Below are 18,456 nucleotides of genomic sequence, written 5' to 3'. Positions count from 1 at the left end.
GTCCTACTGCACTAGCAAGAGTCCTTGTGCTGGCTTCCACTAGCACAAGGGTGTCCAAGAGGTCAATCTACCGGTTGATCGCGGGATGCCCTTGGTCGATTCAACAACTTTGGCTTATCCTCCCCCCAAATAGCTCAACAACTTTGATGAAGCTTTTCCAAAAAAAGCTCAACAATGGGTAGATCACTGCCAGTTTCTTAGAAGTTGGACAGCCCTGCACTAGCAGAAGAGGTAAATCACTTTTAAAGTTCCAAACATAATTAAATGCATTTCCATATTCAAATTAAAAAGAAAGCTGCCGCCTTTGCACTTATTTTATAGCCATTCATCTGCAGACTTACCACATTTCTAAATGAATTCAATTCAATTCAAAACTTTATTAGCAAAGCCAACAGGCCACAGCTGTACAAGAGTTAAAAGTGAGAATAGGGATAAAAGGAAGAAAAGAACAGGCAAAAGGAGGTCCGTCGGGTGAACAGGTCTGTCACTCAGATGGTGGCCCTCAATTTCGCAGCTCTCTCGATGTACCTCGCGACCTTCTCTGTTATCTGACTATCCGTATCAGATAATAGAAAATACAGTGTAATGTCTGGTGAACGGCCGGGGTTGGAGAGAATGAGTGGAGTAATAATCTCATTCCTTAGGTCTTTATAAAGGGGGCAAGTAAGAAGGACGTGGGACACTGTTTCCGTGTTACCATCTCCACATGGGCAGAGTCGTTTTTCAAATGGAGTCTTTTGGTAACGACCTTCGAGTACAGCAGAGGGAAGCACATCCCATCTAGCCAATGTAAAGGCACGTCTGTATTTTGGGATGGTTAGTTTAGACAAATATGAAGCTGGAGAATCAAAATGAGAAGGGGGAAAATAGGTATACCATGGGCACAGTTTCTTTAAGATAGTCAGGTTGTTTTGTCGTTCAATGTCTTTCAGGCGCTGGCCTATTAGACTCTTTGCTTTAATGAGGCCCATTGATAGTAGGGACTGTGAGTGCAGACCGCATGTAAGGAGTTTTTGCTGCACAGTTTTAAACCACTTGCTTTTGTGAGAGTCTTGCATTACTAGCGGTAGTAGACCAGGAGGATTCAGATTAAGACGAAGCCAATAATTAAATGTTCTCTGCCAGGTCCGAGTTTCCACAGATGGAAGGCAGGCCTCGAGTCGTAATGCTGCGTTTGGAACACAGGAGGGGACACCGAGTATCTGCCTTAGAAATTTGGACTGGACAGTTTCGAGACTGGAGCAATGGATCCCCGTCCAGATTTGCGCCCCGTACAGTAACTGCGCCAGAGGTTTTGCTTGAAAAACTTCAAGGGCTGCTGGGATGTATCTGCCCCCCTTCGTATAGAAGAAGCGGGACAGCATCTTGATGCTTTGAGCAGCTTTTTCTTTGGCACATTTTTGATGGACATCCCAGGACCCGGTCGACTGGAAAACGATACCCAGATATTTGAAGGCTTTGACTTGTTCAATTGTCTGGTTATCCATCCTCCAGCTGTACTGTCTGTGTTTCCTTGCAAAAACCATAATTTTGGTTTTCTGATAGTTTATTGCAAGTTGCTCTCTTCTACAGTATGCTGAGAATTCACCTATGAGCCTATTTAAACCTATTCTTGTTCGAGATAGGAGTATCGCATCGTCAGCGTACAAAAGCACTGATATTGCTTTGTCAGCCAGTTTGGGGGCGTGGAAGTCCGGAGATGACAAACAGTTAACCATATCATTGATGTAGATGTTGAATAGAACTGGGGCCAGGATGCAACCTTGCTTGACCCCCTTACTGACAGGAACTGGTCCTATAAGATGGCCATTTAACGAAGTTCTTACATGCAGCACCGTGTCTTTGTATAAACAGCTGATCAGAAATAATAGTCTTTTGTCTATGCTAGAGGTGCTCAATTTGTCCCAGAGTCTTACACGTGGAATTGAATCGAAAGCAGCCTTTAGATCGATAAAGGCTGCATATAACACCCCACGGGATTTTTTGGCATATTTGTCAATTAAATAGGCTAGGGTGAAGCAATGGTCTATGGTGGATCTGCCTTGCCTGAAACCCGCTTGCTCTTCCGCTAGAATAGCTTCGGTTTCCAGCCAGCTAGTTAGCTTGGTATAAAGATGTTTGGCATATAGTTTGCTGGGTATAGGCAGAAGGCTGATTGGTCTATAACTCGCCGGATCTGTCATGGGTCCTTTTTTATAGATTGGGATAATTATTGCCTCAGTCCAACCATCTGGGAGTAAACCCGTTGAGTCGATCCAAGAAAATAAAGACGCCAGCAGGGGGGCCCACCAGCCAATGTTGGACTTTCTAAATGAATGTGGAATCAGATTACCATTTACTGGCCTTATTCACATGAATAAACTGTGGTTTAAAGGAGAGCATGAAAGCATGCTGGTTGGTGCAAACAAATCACAATAAGTAAGCCAAGAATGCTTCTTCCAATTTCAAGAACCAAGGCAATGTAAAAAAAAATGTCTTGCTTACCCTGGTCTCCAAAATTTAACACGTTCAGGAATGTCATGACATACCGTTCACCTACAAAAGTAATACTTATTATTAGTATTTATTTATCTTTCTATTATACTTACAAGCGGTTGCACAACAAGACATTTCAAACTTATCCTGAGCACAAGAGATGTCGGACCCAGTCACTGCTATTCAGTATCACAAAATCAAAGAACTGGCAGCCATCTTGGAGGTCATTTACTCCCAGCTTGCTCAATGCAGAATCCACAGCGCAGGATAGCACTATGCTGAATCTTGTATTCCAATTTCTCAAAAGTTTCTTTTCTCCTGCGAAAGAGGCTTCCATTTTTTTCTGCATCGTTCTCAAGGTACTTCAGAATTTCTTTAGGATTTTTGCAGATTTATCCAGGATTCTGAAGCCTCCATTTCCTGACCCCAAAATATCTCATGGGAGACATTACCACATGATATCTTCCCCATAGCTTTTAACTGACACTTGTGAAGCTGGGGAAGTTAGCTGCAGAGATCAGTACACTTCCTGATTTTGTCTTTAATGGAAGAGCTTCCTCTAATCTTAAAAAAAAAATCTCTCTGTACTGATTATTTCTTTAGAAGTAAAAAAGGCATCACTTTAAAAACAAACAAACAGTTTTCAGGTACACAGTAGGCAGTCTCCCCACCCGCTTGCTCTTAGAAGGAAGCCCAGCTGTGGAAATCAAATGAACTTTTAGGAAGTACAGGCACTTGAGAAGGCTGCAAAATATAGAATGAAAGGACGGATGCTAATAAAACACACCTTGACCATCTCAGAAGATAGATACCTGCAACAAAAAGCCTGTGTTCTACCCGTAAGGATTTATCTCCCTTTTCTTTTCTTTTCTTTTCTTTTCTTTTCTTTTCTTTTGTTTATTTTTTTCAAATCTACTTTACTAAACCTTCTTAATATAATTTTCAAATGTGGTTCCTTCTCTTATTAATTGGTGGAGCATTGTTTTTAAAAGGAGAATTTTTCAGGAGGATGCAACTGCAGCATCCTTGAAAGATAACTATCTAGTTTCTGCTTAATTATCTCCAGTATAGGAGAGTTCACTACCTCCTAAGGCAGTTAGTTCCCCTGTCAAAGAGCTCTTACCATTAGCAGACTTTTTCTAATGCTTTGCCAAAATCTGCTTCTCAGCAGTTCCATCCCTGCATTTGTTACAGCCCTGCATTTTGGAGCAATAGATATTTGTAAACGTATTGCTAACCGCGTAAGGAAATAAAAGAAGTTGAAAAATAAGATCTAAGCAAAGTGAATAATGTAACAACTTTACTATGACAAAACTTCTGAAGCTGTGGAACTAGAACCCTAGGAATGATCTGAGAGGTATCTCAGGTGATAGATACTTGAGAGGGGAAAGGGAGGGGGAGACAGCTTTTGTTAGAGATATCTGATCAATTATTGTTTCAACATCAGCTCAGAGCCAAGTCCAATAATGATTATGAGCCGCTAATAAACTTTTACCGAAGGTTACAAGTGCCAATTGTACAATTTCTTGTCCATATGAATAAAGCAATATTATATACATACCCTGTCATCATTTCACCATAGGGACATGATTCCACTAAGCATTCAGTCCATATCGGAATATTTAACAATGAAACCACAGCATGAAGGACCAAGGAGAAAACCCAAAGTAAGTATATGCCTTCCTAAATATTTTATCTACAACTTTCACATTCCAATGAATATGCAAAACCAAATTGGTATCTTTCAACAACAAACACGTTTCTCCTAGCTGTCTAAACCCAAGCTATAAAAACAAACAATTCTGGAAACCGCAAAATATTGGGGGTAGGTGTTTGCAGAGAGGGGCTAAATTGATGTTGAAGAGGCTATCATACTCACCCTCTGTTAAAACTTGCTTCAAGAATGATTGCTTAAAGAAACTCCAAGTCAATTTAGCCTCTTCCCAGTTAACAAATTCCTGAAAGTTAAATAGATATAAAATTACTGTGAAGTATTGAAGGAATTAATACTCCTAAGACCTCAATATGACCAGTACATTGTGTACAACATGCACGTAATACTATCTATTGCTGGTTCGCATAGGTGAACAACCTTGACATGGCACCCTGACACGCATTCTAGGTGCAAGGAGTATGTTGAAATGGCTTCACATATAAACTCCTATCATTATTTCTACAGTCACAGCACTTTGGGAGATGCTACATCACAGCAACTGCAGCAGAACTGCATCCATGGAGCATCGGTTCATACAATACTATCATCTGTGAGAACTCTGTAACTGGAGATGGCTACTCAGAATTACAAACCCAATAACCTTTTGGTTCTCTGCTCAAGGCTGTACAAGTTTCCTGTAGCCCACAGGGTGTTACACGGTGGCCCTCCAGGCTGCCACAAAATTCCCTGCACAATTAGGGCAGGCGATAGCTAACCACCTCAAAGCCATGGTTGGTTCAGCTCCAACACCAGCGCTCCATCATCCAAATCAGACAAAGCATACATTTTTGCACCAAGAATACAAACAAAAAAATCACTTGACTTTGTAGATAGGAACAATTACATACTCCTCACACACATATCTCAGAACAGCAAGCTTCAGCTTTCTGATAAGCAAAGCAGACAGACATTTGTAAGACAAGGCCTTTTGAAGTGAAAGGTATTTAAATTATTTCAGTTGCCTAATTATACCTTGATGCCATGGCAGGATGCAAAAAATTATTGATATTAAAGTCTGCTCAAAGTGGTTTCTAGCCAAGTATGCTTTTTGAAATGATAATTGCTTGTTGGTATTTGATCACTCTCAATATTTTTGTGACCATTAAGCTTTACTCTGAAAAACAGTTTTGATGAAGCTTGCATTTATTAGAAATATTCTTTGCAGAAAGAAAAAAGGCAAATTGTTGCTATTTAGAGATTTGACTGGTAAACTTTCTGCTGCATGATATTATAGATCTGGTTAGGTACAATTAATCTTATAACTAATTACTAATATATTTTAATGTTGTATTTTAATTTTGTTTTTAAGTTGTAATCATTCAACTTGTTCTTATTATTGCTTGTAAGCCGCTCTGAGCCCGGCCTTGGCTGGGGAGGGCGGGGTATAAATAAAAATTATTATTATTATTATTATTATTACTCAAATATATAATTCAAGAATACAATCTAATATGCTATGTAAACCTGTACTCTCATTCTCTTATTCTGAACTGCAATTAATATTTTGCTAGTAAAGTAATCCAGGCAGCTTGGTCTCAGAAATGTATTCTTATAAATACTCATTATAAATATTTCCGTACAGAATATGGAAATTCCTTCTAATGTTATGCCTACTGCACTGTTAGTTTCCTTCACAAGTCGGTAAGCTGTTTTTCAAAATTCCTAACAGAACAACCAAAGCAGCTATACTTCACTGCCATTTAAGCTAATTTATGCTTTTTCATAAAAGTCAAGTGTGCTGCTTTTTGTCACAATACAGTGTTAATATTTTCTTTCACTTCCCTGCAATACCATCCCCACTAAGGAAGATTTAGCTAGGATCAGCTATAGACAAAAGAGGGTCGAATATATCTACTGAGCTATGAGACAAGAATAGTCTCTGGAGATTTAAATGTAATACTTTGGTTATATAAATAGGAATTCTATGGAGGAAAAATTTAAATCTAATATTAGAGTAGCTGAAACTGTATTCTTACTTAATAAGGCTAGTTTACAGTAGTTCATTCCACCTCAGCCCTTTCCTCTCTGAAATATTTCAGAGTAGTTTTACAAACTTTATGCAAACCGAGCAATGTCAAGTTCCATTAAAGTTAGGTCTGCTTTCACCTTAATATATTCAATGATACAGAGGCTGAAAAATGCGACCTTTATTTCTTTTCATGCATGAATTTCTTAACTATATTAAATTTAATCTCTGCTCCACAATTTATTGAATGTATTGTGCACCAGACGAGTCAGCATCTTCAATTCATGCAAGTCGTCTTTTATAAATGTATCTGGCACATATAATCAAAATACTGGGGATGATACTGTATTTTTATAGTTCCTTTTGAGATAATATTTTGGCTTAACGTAATGGAGTAAAAACATGTATATAGAAAAACCTTATTTCATCCAGAGTGTTGGCTTCTTTTAAACATTTTTGCTTTGACTCACAGAAATAATGTATTATTATGGAATTTGTCAGAAGAAATTACACTACCTGTGGTAAAATGGCAGCAAGATATAGCAAAAGATGTAGGGAAATCAAAATAGCCACTATATCCAACATTCTAAGAAAACATTTTAAAAACGAAAACTACCGTATTTTTTGCACCATAACACTCACTTTTTTCCTCCTAGAAAGTAAGGGGAAATGTCTGTGCGTGTTATGGAGGAAATGCCTACAGGTGGCATGCCTACGGATTTTCCTCCTCTAAAAACTATGTGCGTGTTATGGTCGGGTGCGTGTTATAGAGCGAAAAATACGGTACATGGAACTTTAATATCTAGAGAAATTTGGAAATATAAATACATGTATTTAAAAGCTATGCTATGCTAAAAAGAGGACAAAGTGAAAATACACACTAATATAAATTATGTAGAGACTTATAAATGTAATGCAAGAAATATTGGGATATGCTGTTCATAAAAATCCACACATGTTTTTGTTAAATTATATATGGGAAATTGTGAGTAGCTGGTGAACAGAGGCTACTCTGTTGGAAATAGAAATATAATAATAATAGCTTTTAAATGAAAGTCAGTCAACAAAGTCTGTATATTGACCATTTGAGGTATGAAGTTTTAGAAAGGTATTTGTTGTATAAATGAAAGCATGGATTATTTTTTCCAGGCAATAAAATTTAACAGGGGAAATGCAGTTAAAGAGACTTTGAAAATGGCAGCATGGCACTGATTTGATGGCCACTAAGCAAGTCACCTATAATGGGATTCACTATAAGAATTAACTTGGGACAATGGCTGTACATAATCATCATTTTTTCTTGCATCAAAATTATGAATAGTTGGTTTTTACCATAAAGTTGTTTTACTTACCTCATCTTGTCCAAAATTAGGTAAAACAGATATCATACGAGTAACTGGAAATGATTTTTTGGTTGCTTCAGGAGAACCCAGAAACATCATGAAATACATTATATAACACAAAACCAGAACGCTGGTGTATAGAAGCTGCAAGAACAAAACCTCATTAGCTACACAGCATACCATTTATTGCAGCATTTCCACTTCAGCAACAAAATAAATACAAGTAAAATTCAATTGCCAAGGACTCAGCTCCAGTTCAGACATGATGGCAGCTCCTAGGCTTAAGGCCTCACAGCACTGGCACTGTTTGCATGAACCAGCGCCTCCATGTGGGCATTGCCTAAACTGCAATTGCAGTGGGCCTTTTTCAGACTGCTGGAACTGCAGAAACCTCATCAACAGAACACAGGTGATTGTGCAGTTCTCACAAGGCCTTTAAGGACATGCAGTCCTAAATCAAAGCACTGAGATACAAGCAGTTATAGAGGAGCTTAACATGCTGTTGACTGCTATCACAAAGATGCTCAATGAACAATCTGGTATTACGATGCTCAGTTTATGTATTGCAATTCATAGAATTGTAGAGTTGGCCGGGACCCTGAGTATCAGCTAGTCCACATCAATGTGTTGCAAGAATATGTAGCTGTCCCATACGGAGATCGAACCTGCGACCTTGGCATAATCAGCGCAATAGCTGACCAGCTCTAACCAGCTGAGCTATCCAGGCTCTGAAGTTACTTCTTGCATTTTTATCCTCACCATTAATCCAAATTAATACAATTAAGAAAATTCTCAAAAATTAGAGCCAGGGTTTTCATGAGTTCTCTTTCAAGTTCATTCCTGATCCTTTCCACACCAGTTTTTGTGGGGGACTTAAATGGACGAGAAAAAGGTCAACTTCTTATAGTTTTTTCCTCCTAAATTAACAACACAATTCTATATATGTCTACTCAGTTCACTGGGGCTTACGCCAAAGTATGCAAGGAAAGCGTTGCAGCCTAACAGTCCAAAATACTATTTTCTTTATATGCTTAACTGAAATACAACTGACTCTAAACTGATCTACCCAACAGCCTTACGAACCATGTATAAGGGGTCGATTTTAAGTAAACATTTGTTGAATAAAAGTGCATTTGTGTATGACTATGCCCCTGATCTGACGTTATCTTAAGCTAGCCTAATATTGGGATAGAGGTACTAATTGTGTGGACATTGCTTTTATCCATGAAAAACTGAAGGGACCAAAGCATGGAAGCTATAGCAAAAATAATGTTAATTTCTTCAACTAAAATTATTATATCAGATCAAAGAGACAATAGTAAAAATGGCAGAAATCATACCTGGGCCAAAGAAAAGATGTAAAGCCCCCAGTGAGGATACGTAACTACTAAAATAACTGTCAAAAAGCATTTGCAAATGATTGAGAGACTTTCAGCAATTACCTACAAATAATATACAAAAAGCATGTTAGACATAGACACTATGTTCCTAATGGCAATTCTTACATGTGTTAGCTTCAAAAATCCTGTGATCAGATTTTCCCTTTCAAACATCTTTAAGAATGTTTAATTGTGAATAGTGACAAACAGTCTCTGCAATTAAGCCTATTTTCATAAGAGGTAAAGTTTAGTATGGCACGTACAAGCCATACTTAAGCTGCTGAGCAAGGTTTGAATACAACACTAAACCATGGTTAAATAAACCATGGTTTAGCATTGTGTGCAAGTCAGACAAATTATTTATATCAGCTCCTAAATCAATACTTAGACAATGAAAAAAATGTTTTATTGTACATCACGCTCTCCAAATTTAGAGTGAAACTAGCTCTTTTTAAAAAACAAACACTAAACAGCTTTAAAAAAAAAGATTCACTGCTTCATTCATCAGTCCATATATATATATATATATATATATATATATATATACACACACACACACACACACACACACACACACACACACAGTGGTACCTCGCAAGACGAATGCCTCGCAAGACAAAAGAGTTTTTCATTTTTTGAGTTGCTTCACAAGACGAATTTCCCTATGGGCTTGCTTCGCAAGACGAAAACGTCTTGCAAGTTTGTTTCCTTTTTCTTAAAACCGTTAATACATGCATTCCTATGGGAAACCGTGCTTCGCAAGACGAAAAATTCGCAAGACGAAAAAACTCGCAGAACGAATTAATTTCGTCTTGCGAGGCACCACTGTATATATATATATATGTTATGTCATATTAATAAAAACCCAAACAAGAACAATGCTGCATACATTTTACTAACCTTTAGCCTTACAAATAAGTGTACTTGGGCTAAAACCCAAAAAGGTTCACCTAGAAGTTCAATTACAGCGGAAAGACCAAAGGCAACCACTCCAAAGTTGTAGTAAGGAACAGCATTTTCATCAGGAACTTCAAGTATATCTAGCCAGACCCAGCCCAGGAATACAGACCAACACACGCCCAAGGGGACTCTATGGAAATTGAAAAGATGAGTCCTTTAGACAGTATCACATGTTGTCCTTTTCTCTGCAATTTTTATAAATGAGCTGGTTTTGCAAGCCAGGAGTCCAAATAAAACCAACATAAAAAATATGTGCATCTGTTTTCTGTACATCTGTATTTATAGGCTACTTCTAAGTTATTTACAGTACCCCTTAGAATGCATGGGACATTCATCAGCCATCTTATTATTTATACCCCACCCATCTGGCTGGTTGCCCCAGCCAATCTGGCCGGCTTCCAACAAACATAAAACACCATAAAACATTAAAAACTTTCCGATACAAATACCCAATTCCTCAAGAAATCTACACTTTTCCATTTGACAAACCCCCAACCACTACATTGATCTAGGGCAGCTTTCCGCACACTGACTTAGAAGCTACATCAACCCCCAGATGTGCTTCATGTAGACATGATAGTTAATATATACATTAGATTCTCATGAAACAAGAGTTAAATCCCCAGAAACACAGCACCGCAGATAAGCTCAAATATTTCATTTGCAGTTTAGATAGGTACTGAGTCATTTACCGATAAGTATTCCATTTTCTGGGGACCGGGTAGCACTGTGGGTTAAACCACAGAGCCTAGGACTGGCCGATCAGAAGGTCGGCAGTTCAAATCCCCACGACGGGGTGAGCTCCTGTTGTTCGGTCCCGGCTCCTGCTAACCTAGCAGTTCGGAAGCATGTCAAAGTGCAAGTAGATAAATAGGTACCGCTCCGGCGAGAAGGTAAACAGCGTTTCCGTGCGCTGCTCTGGATCACCAGAAGCGGCACAGTCATGCTGGCCACATGACCCAGAAGCTGTAAGCTGGCTACCTCAGCCAGTAAAGCGAGATGAGCGCCGAAACCCCAGAGTCGGCCACGACTGGACCTAATGGTCAGGGGTCCCTTTACCTTTACCTTTATTCCATTTTCTACCTTAACTAAACCAAAAAACTAAACTGCTCACTCTTTGATTCATTCATGGTTTGAAAGCAAGAGGCTGCCCTACCTTTTCAAAAGTACACGTAAAACTCAGATAAATTAAACAGGCACTTCAAAACGATTTAACCTTTCTGAGATTATCAGAAGTGCTACAAACTGAAACTAGGATGGCCACCTGTCATTCCAGGCATCCTACCTGTTCCCTTAAAATGTAGGAAGCCAAATGAGCCAATGTATCCTATAATACTTCACTGCCTGCTGTGGAATAAAGCTCCCTACAGCAAGTGGAACATCTGCTTTGAATCTTTGAAAATGCAAGTATGATCTCCAGGATGACAGGTGAAACCCTTGCCAGAGAAAATAAATTAGGATGGTAGTATTTTGTTTTTACTATGTACTTTAGACATAAGAGGAGAAATGGGGGAAGGGTTAACTGAGTGAGCTAATTTGAGTAGTTAATTTGAGGATTCCAATGTCTTATTTAAACATACATTGTCCACAAAAGATTAAATGTTTTGGTCCAGTTTCTCCTTGTACTTCCACTCAGACAAGCTCTTCGGAATGCCTCTCTGGCTAAGAAAACAACTGTAGAATAAAGCAGCATCAGCCTAAACGTTTTAAAAAAGGAAAATGAGTAATTTCAGTACAAGGTTAACTGTCAACGAGACAAAAAATTCCAATAATTCCAATAATAAACAGCACAGAAGGTTGGGTTAACCAACCAATCCAAATTTTGTTTGTCCCCTTATAAGTGGTTGGGGGCAGGGAATGCCAACAGTTACAGTAACATATCACCAAATGCAAAACTATGTTGCTGCCTCAGACAGACAAATGTTTCAGCAGTACATTTTGTATCAATTATTTTTTATATGTTAACGTTGTTATATGTTGGCATTGTTATAACAGTACCCTCAAGATAAAACAGCAGCAACAACATAAGAACAGTACAGCATGCAAACAACTTCAATATTTCAATTCACTGCTAGCAAAAAGAAAAGAAAAACCAGAGAACTTTGCTGTCCAGAAGACAGATGAGATTTTCAATAAAAATAGATATATGTTTCAAAACTAACATTTGGTGGAATTGGAATGCCCGCCCCAGAAGAACACCATGAGAATATAATAAAAATCAGAGAGGTACACACCACACATCATATTTCAAGAAAGACTAAAAATTACTGAATCTCCACCCAAGTCATAAACTACTGCATAAACACAGCACTCTCAATAGTACTATAGATTTGCATACTAGAGGATGGAAATTCATTTGTCCAAGAAACCGAATCACAAATTCAAATTTGCATTTAGACAACACAGCAGACATTAATTCAACTAAACCATTCAAAATGTCTCTTTGCAGCATCCCTGCCAAGCAAAACGTTAAGTGGAGTAATTTACTTTGTCACTGCCCAGGTTTAAAAAGAAATCAAATAGAACAGAATATAGTTCTGCTGTAATTTGGAATCATGAATCACTCATACCTTAAAAGAAACAGATTACTATTTATTACCTTACATTCACAATGCCAATGATTTCCTTTGAAACATATCGTAGGGTAAAAGCATTTAACCCAAATGTAATTAGGCGGAACAGTATCTGTAAAAAATAAATAAATAAATAGAGTGAAACAGGAAATAAATTTACACCAGCTTTCAACTCATGTAAACAAAATCAGATTCAAGGAGCAACTTACTAATTATGTAAACTGGAAGTCTTGAATACAAATTTTACCTCAGCCATAAGTACTAAGGCTGCAATATGATAGATTTATACTAGGCCCACTGAAGCTCTGGTTCATAGGTAACACTAAGCGAAGATTCTTCAAAACCAAACTAAAATCAAAATTCGTCCTCCCAGCCACATGGGAGGGAGCGGGACATGATCTGCAACTTTAAATCATGATTTAGCATTTCGTGTGAACTTGGCCCTGTCTTCCCACATTCCAACCTAGAGTATAACCAGCAGCATAACTCAAACTTTGGAAAACATAGGCACCTTTTCTCTTGTATAATAATTTTGAGCATGGGAGGACAGCCATGTAGACTACACAACTACAAAAATCCTATGCATGTTCCTCTCAGTACCAAGCTAGGCAGGACACTTAGAACATCACTTGAAAGCACATCAAGGTTTGTTTGATTTTAATTTAGAGCAGGTGAGGAAAGGACAGATTTTCCTCAGGACTGAAGAGTATAGGGAGAAATTTGTTCCTTCCCTGTCCAGCAGCAATCCCAGTGAAAATCTACCTGATGCCATTAGTCCTGGGGGGGGGGGGGAAATGGTCTCCACTGTGTACATATATATGGTTGTGACCTGAGGCTTCTAAAACTGCATTCCTGGAATGGAAATCACTTTATTATTGCACTCATATCCCAACTTTTATTCAAGGAGTTCAAGTGATGTACGTGGCTCTCCTTATTAACATCATAACAACCCTGTAAAGTAGGTCTGGCTGAGAGGTAACTAAGTCAAGGTCACCCTGTGAGCGTTATTGGCCTAGTGGGAATTTGAACCTAGGTCTTACTCAGACACAAGGAACCAAACACTAAATAAATAATCTGTTTATTTATGCTGAGACATACAGAAAGCAAAGAACACAAACATGAATACAGTGGTACCTCGGGTTACATACACTTCAGGTTACATACACTTCAGGTTACAGACTCCGCAAACCTAGAAATAGTACCTTGGGTTAAGAACTTTGCTTCAGGATGAGAACAGAATTTGTGCTCCAGCGGCACGGCAGCAGCAGGAGGCCCCATTAGCTAAAGTGGTGCTTCAGGTTAAGAACAGTTTCAGGTTAAGTACAGACCTCCGGAATGAAATAAGTACTTAACCCGAGGTACCACTGTATAAGGAAGAGCCCTAGAATTACACAATTTTGTGTTGTTGATTAACAGCTCTGTCCTATGCACATATTCTGCCACAAGTCACAAATTATTTGAAGCAGTTAACTGAATCGCATGAACTCACAGCTTTCTGAATTTATTCTAACAACAAATAGTGGGCATTGCTGGGAAATTGATGCTCAGGAACATTTTACAAATACGACTTATCCCTAGAGAAGGCATTTTTGTGGAAGATGCTCCAAAATACATGTGAAGGCGGCTGCACAAACCCCATGTATAGAGCATGTCCATACTATACATGTGTGTACTTGTAAAGGGACACCAACAGTCCAATAGACTACTGGGAAGCCAATAGTCCTGTTCACATATGCTGAAGAACACTCTTGTGTGATCAGTATGACAATGTCATACAGACAATACTATCTGAGGAGTTACACCAATTGGGTCCGGCTCCAAAAAAATTCATGCCTCATATTCTTCCATGACCACAAATGCAAATGCAGGATCATACAAGGGACTTCTAGTCCAACCCCCTGCCAGCAATTCTCTTCCCAATGTGGGGCTCAAACCCACGACCCGGAGATTAAGAGTCCCATGCTCTACCAGAGTGTTTCTCAAACTCGAGGACCCAGCTGTTGTTGCACTACAACTCCCATCATCCCTAGCTAGCTGCGCCAGCGGTCCGGGATGATGGGAGCTGAGGTCCAACAACAGCTGAGACTACCCACTGAGCAAGGTAATGTTTTCATCGCCGGCGAAGGGTCTTTTCTGCGAGGGAATAAAGATATGTGGATGTCTCTCTCTCACACGCACAGGTGACAGGGTGCAAAAGCAAGCAAGCAAACCAAACGCAACCAAGCCACAGGGGTGGCCAGCGAGTCCGTTGCGCAAACCTCTTGCAGAGAGGAGGCAAGCAATTCAAACTCATGCCTCATCCATGACTGGGTCGAGAGGGCGTTTCTGCAAACGAGTCACCGAAGAGAAGCCAGGGAAAGGGACGAGGCTAGGGTTGAGCGAGCACCGCCTCGCCTCCGTCCTCTGCCACGACGGATACCTGCAAGAGGGCGCTGGAAGAGGCCAGCCGGCTGGTCTGCCGAAGCACGTCCTCAGAGCCCATCTTTGCCTTTGCCGCCTCCATCTCCTCCCTGCCACAGAGGAGCCCTCCGCCGCCGCCGCCTCAGCTGGCGCGTGCATAAGGGGAAAGCGCTCCCCGCAGCCCCGCCAGCCTCATTTCCTCCCTTCCTCTTCCTCTCTCCCTGTCCTGCTGGCCGGTGAGCGCCGCTTCCTAGTCAGAGGGCGAAGCCCAACATGGCTCCTCCCCGTCGCGCTCCGAGCGCGTCAGCCCAAAGTGGGAGGACGAGAAAGAGGCGGCCGCTCGGCTTAGATGCAGCTACGACGAGCCGGGATGGGGTGAGGCAGGAATGCTCTGCCTGCTGCTCGTCTGCCATAGCTGGGGAATGCGAGGAGCCACGCTGGCAAAGCTGGAAATGAGCCGCCCCCGCCCCATCTTTCTGAAGGCTCTTGGCGCGCAAAAAGCCCGTGTGCCCCCTGCAGTAGCGCCTCTCCCTCTCCTTCCACGCTGTGCCGGTGCTTTCTGGCACGGGAGGACGGCTGGGCAACTTTTCTCTGCCTCACCACAGTTTGGGGGGGGGGGTCCAAGTTGTTTGCCAGTTCCCAGCTCGTTCTGTATTTCCTTATCGAACACACAAGTGCAGGTGCAGCCGGGTTAAGGAGCAGGGATTTATTTGAACAGCCTTGCACCCCCAAGTGACTGCCAGTCATCCCTATGGAGAGGGTCGGGAGTTTAGTATTGCAAGGTGCCCTGATAATGTGGCTGAAAGACCCAGCGTTCATGTTTCCTTTTGGAAATGAGGCACAGCAGCGACTGTGGTGCCTTATGAGACATGATTTATTTACACTATATGCAACCTGAACCTACGAGGGAGGAGTTCACAGCATTAACGTCCCAAAAGTCTCTTGTTTTTTTCCCCCATATGCAACCCTTAAATGTTGTTGTTTAGTCGTTTAGTCGTGTCTGACTCTTCGTGACCCCATGGACCAGAGCACGCCAGGCACTCCTGTCTTCCACTGCCTCCCGCCCTCTGTTGTCCTCTTCTCCCTGTGCCCTGCATATTTCCCAACATCAGGGTCTTTTCCAGGGAGTCTTCTCTTCTCATGAGGTGGCCAAAGTATTGGAGCCTCAGCTTCAGGATCTGTCCTCCTTCCAGGGCTGATTTCCTTAAGAATAAATGTATGTTTAGTCAATTGTTCAGTCAGACTTGGTCCCATGTTAACTGATATCTTCATGTTAACTCGCTATCTCTACAATGTAACCGTTTTTGTGTGTTTTTTAATGATCAATATTTTTGGTCACATACACATACTAGCTTGGTCACATACACAGAATGGAAGAATCTACTGGTAAGCAAGAATTACCTTAGCAGTTAGGACTTTTTGTGTGTTTGGATGTCACACTATGCTAAACTGGTGACTTGGTGTTTTGTTTTCCTACTTGCTAAAGGAGGGAGCAAGGCAGAAGTGCTCAGGCTGCATTAACTAGCACTTAGTTCATACACAGTATGACTTAATAAACCTTACTTTCTGGCTTAGCGTAACAGGTAGAAATGGTCACAACAGATAGTTTAATGAAAAAAACCTGTGACATCTAAAGCTGTTGGTGCTAAGAGCAAATGTACTTTTTACATTTATAGTAAATGTATATTGTGATTTATAGTCCTGTATCACATCATACACTTTCTAAAAGTACAGGAAAAATGTATAATAAGAGAAATGAATAACTGGAACAGTTAAGAACTTAAATTCACTTCTTTCAGTTGGCATTAAGGGGACTTTTCCTCAACATGTTTTTATCTGTTGGATCCACTAGATGGCAAGCCTTCCTCAAGGCAATCAGTAGGGAAAATTGCTGCCTCAGCCTTATTTCAACCCTGTATTCTAGCATCATCTTTTCTTTTGTGACTCTCTATCATATCAATGTAATTGTGTTTTATTTTGAAACTATGTTTTAACTAAATGCAACAACCTGTAAATGGGAAAGTTGTAGTATGGGGCACGGATGTAGCCCAGATTTATGTTAGGGGGCAGGACTTTAACGGGGAGGGCAAAACCAAGTTATCTGCAACTTGATTGGTCAGTTAAGTATTTTTATTTATTTACTTGATAGGGGGGGCAGCTGCTTTGCAGAAAATCCCAGATTCAATCTCTGTCACCTCCAGCTTGGGCTAGGAATATCCCCCAACCTGAAATCCTGTGGTGCTGCTACTGGTCAGTGTTGACAGTAATAAGCTAGATAATAACCTAACTTAGTATAAGGCAAAATGGTATCTGAAGAAGTGTGCATGCACAAGAAAGCTTATACCAGAACAAACTTAGTTGGTCTATAAGGTGCTACTGGACAATTTTTTATTTTTTATTATTTTTATTTCGACTGCGTCAGACCAACATGGCTACCTACCTGAATTTAGTATAAAGCAGTTTCCTATGCAGTTACATAGGAAGAAGCCAACTAAACTCAGTAAGAAAAAAATATGTATATTTTCACTGGTTCCCAAAATTTAGAATATATTAGTAAAAGTCGATTTTCTCTTGTGGTATTTGCTATTCCTCTTTAATTAGGGTCAGGTGTGAATGAAGTGCCGTTTAGGACAGGTGAGGAGAGCAGGTAAGCAGAGTGCTGTTAGGTTTGTGTCCAGCCTCCTGGCTTCCTGCAGACATCTAACTGGCCACTATGAGCCAATGTATATACAGTGGACGCTTGGGTTGTGAACGTGATCCGTGCGGGATGCACGTTTGCAACCCACAGCGGCGCATCTGCGGACGCACAGGTTGCAATTCCGCAATTCTGCGCATGCACAATTTAGCGCTTCTGTACATGCGCGAGCCCCAAAACCCGGAAGTAACCCGTTCCGGTACTTCCGGGGTTTGGTGGGTCCATAACCCCAAAAAACCATAATCTGAAGCGTCTGTAACCCGAGGTATGACTGTATGTCAATAAAGGTTTGAGAATTTGATGACTTCTAAGCAATTTTAAAGTAAAAAAGCATAAATAATTAAAATGCACAATAAAACAATTCCATCAAAACATTAAAAGCATCCATAATTACAATTTACAATAAAACAAGCCCATATAAAAGCCTAATAATTGAAACAGTTGAAAGAGCAGTTAAAATAATTAGATTAGGAAATTCAGGGGGATTCTTGCCTAAATATGTGTGGCTCCAATAGCTGGCAGAATGCCAATACTGCTGGGTCCTTTTGCATTTCAGCAGAGGACATTCCACAACATGTAATGAATTTGTGCCTCGTATCCAAAACTAGCAGCATGAACAGTCTGTGCTATTCCATGCTGACACCATGTAAAGGGTTTGTGGTTTATTTTTTCATCTCATCATGGCCAACGTATAAAGAATTCTGCTTAGGCTACAAACCATGTGTGATAACACTTCTTGGTAACCACTCCCAGACTTTGGAACTCCTTTCCTAGAGAAGTTAGACTGGCTCCTTCTTTGTTATCCTTCCTTCAGCCTTTTGGGAACTGACGGTATTTAAGGAAAGGGATGGTACTGTGATTTTTTATTGTAGTGACCTGGATTATGTTTTATATAATAATATAGTATAACTATAATATTATAGTATAATATAATATAATATAATATAATAT

General features: G+C 40.1%; 1 protein-coding gene across 5 annotated transcripts in view; it reads right to left on the bottom strand.

Annotated features, from left to right (window-relative positions):
* RFT1 (RFT1 glycolipid translocator homolog) overlaps positions 1–15,104 on the bottom strand; it is a 28,189-nt gene extending 13,085 nt beyond the window's left edge. For 2 of the 5 annotated variants that reach the window (XR_014005561.1, XM_081185155.1), the window contains exons 1-8: positions 14,830–15,083; positions 12,437–12,522; positions 11,418–11,534; positions 9,778–9,967; positions 8,839–8,940; positions 7,508–7,642; positions 4,355–4,433; positions 2,485–2,535 (exon numbers count right to left, since the gene is read on the bottom strand). Coding sequence is in view for 4 of the 5 variants with exons in the window: in XM_081185155.1 (XP_081041281.1) it covers positions 2,485–2,535; positions 4,355–4,433; positions 7,508–7,642; positions 8,839–8,940; positions 9,778–9,967; positions 11,418–11,534; positions 12,437–12,522; positions 14,830–14,913 (844 nt within the window). In the remaining variant the exon portion in view is untranslated. Of the gene's footprint in view, positions 1–2,484; positions 2,536–4,354; positions 4,434–7,507; positions 7,643–8,838; positions 8,941–9,777; positions 9,968–11,417; positions 11,535–12,436; positions 12,523–14,829 lie in introns of all 5 variants that reach the window. The other 3 variants (XM_081185158.1, XM_081185156.1, XM_081185157.1) reach the window with 3 other exon arrangements.
* Between the last annotated feature and the right edge of the window lie 3,352 nt (positions 15,105–18,456).

The sequence above is a fragment of the Podarcis bocagei genome (genome assembly GCF_964188305.1).
Source record: "Podarcis bocagei genome assembly, chromosome: 2".
NCBI classification, from domain to species: domain Eukaryota; kingdom Metazoa; phylum Chordata; class Lepidosauria; order Squamata; family Lacertidae; genus Podarcis; species Podarcis bocagei.
The sequence above is the reverse complement of the archived record's forward strand: the minus strand, read 5'-3'. Positions and strand labels throughout refer to the sequence as shown.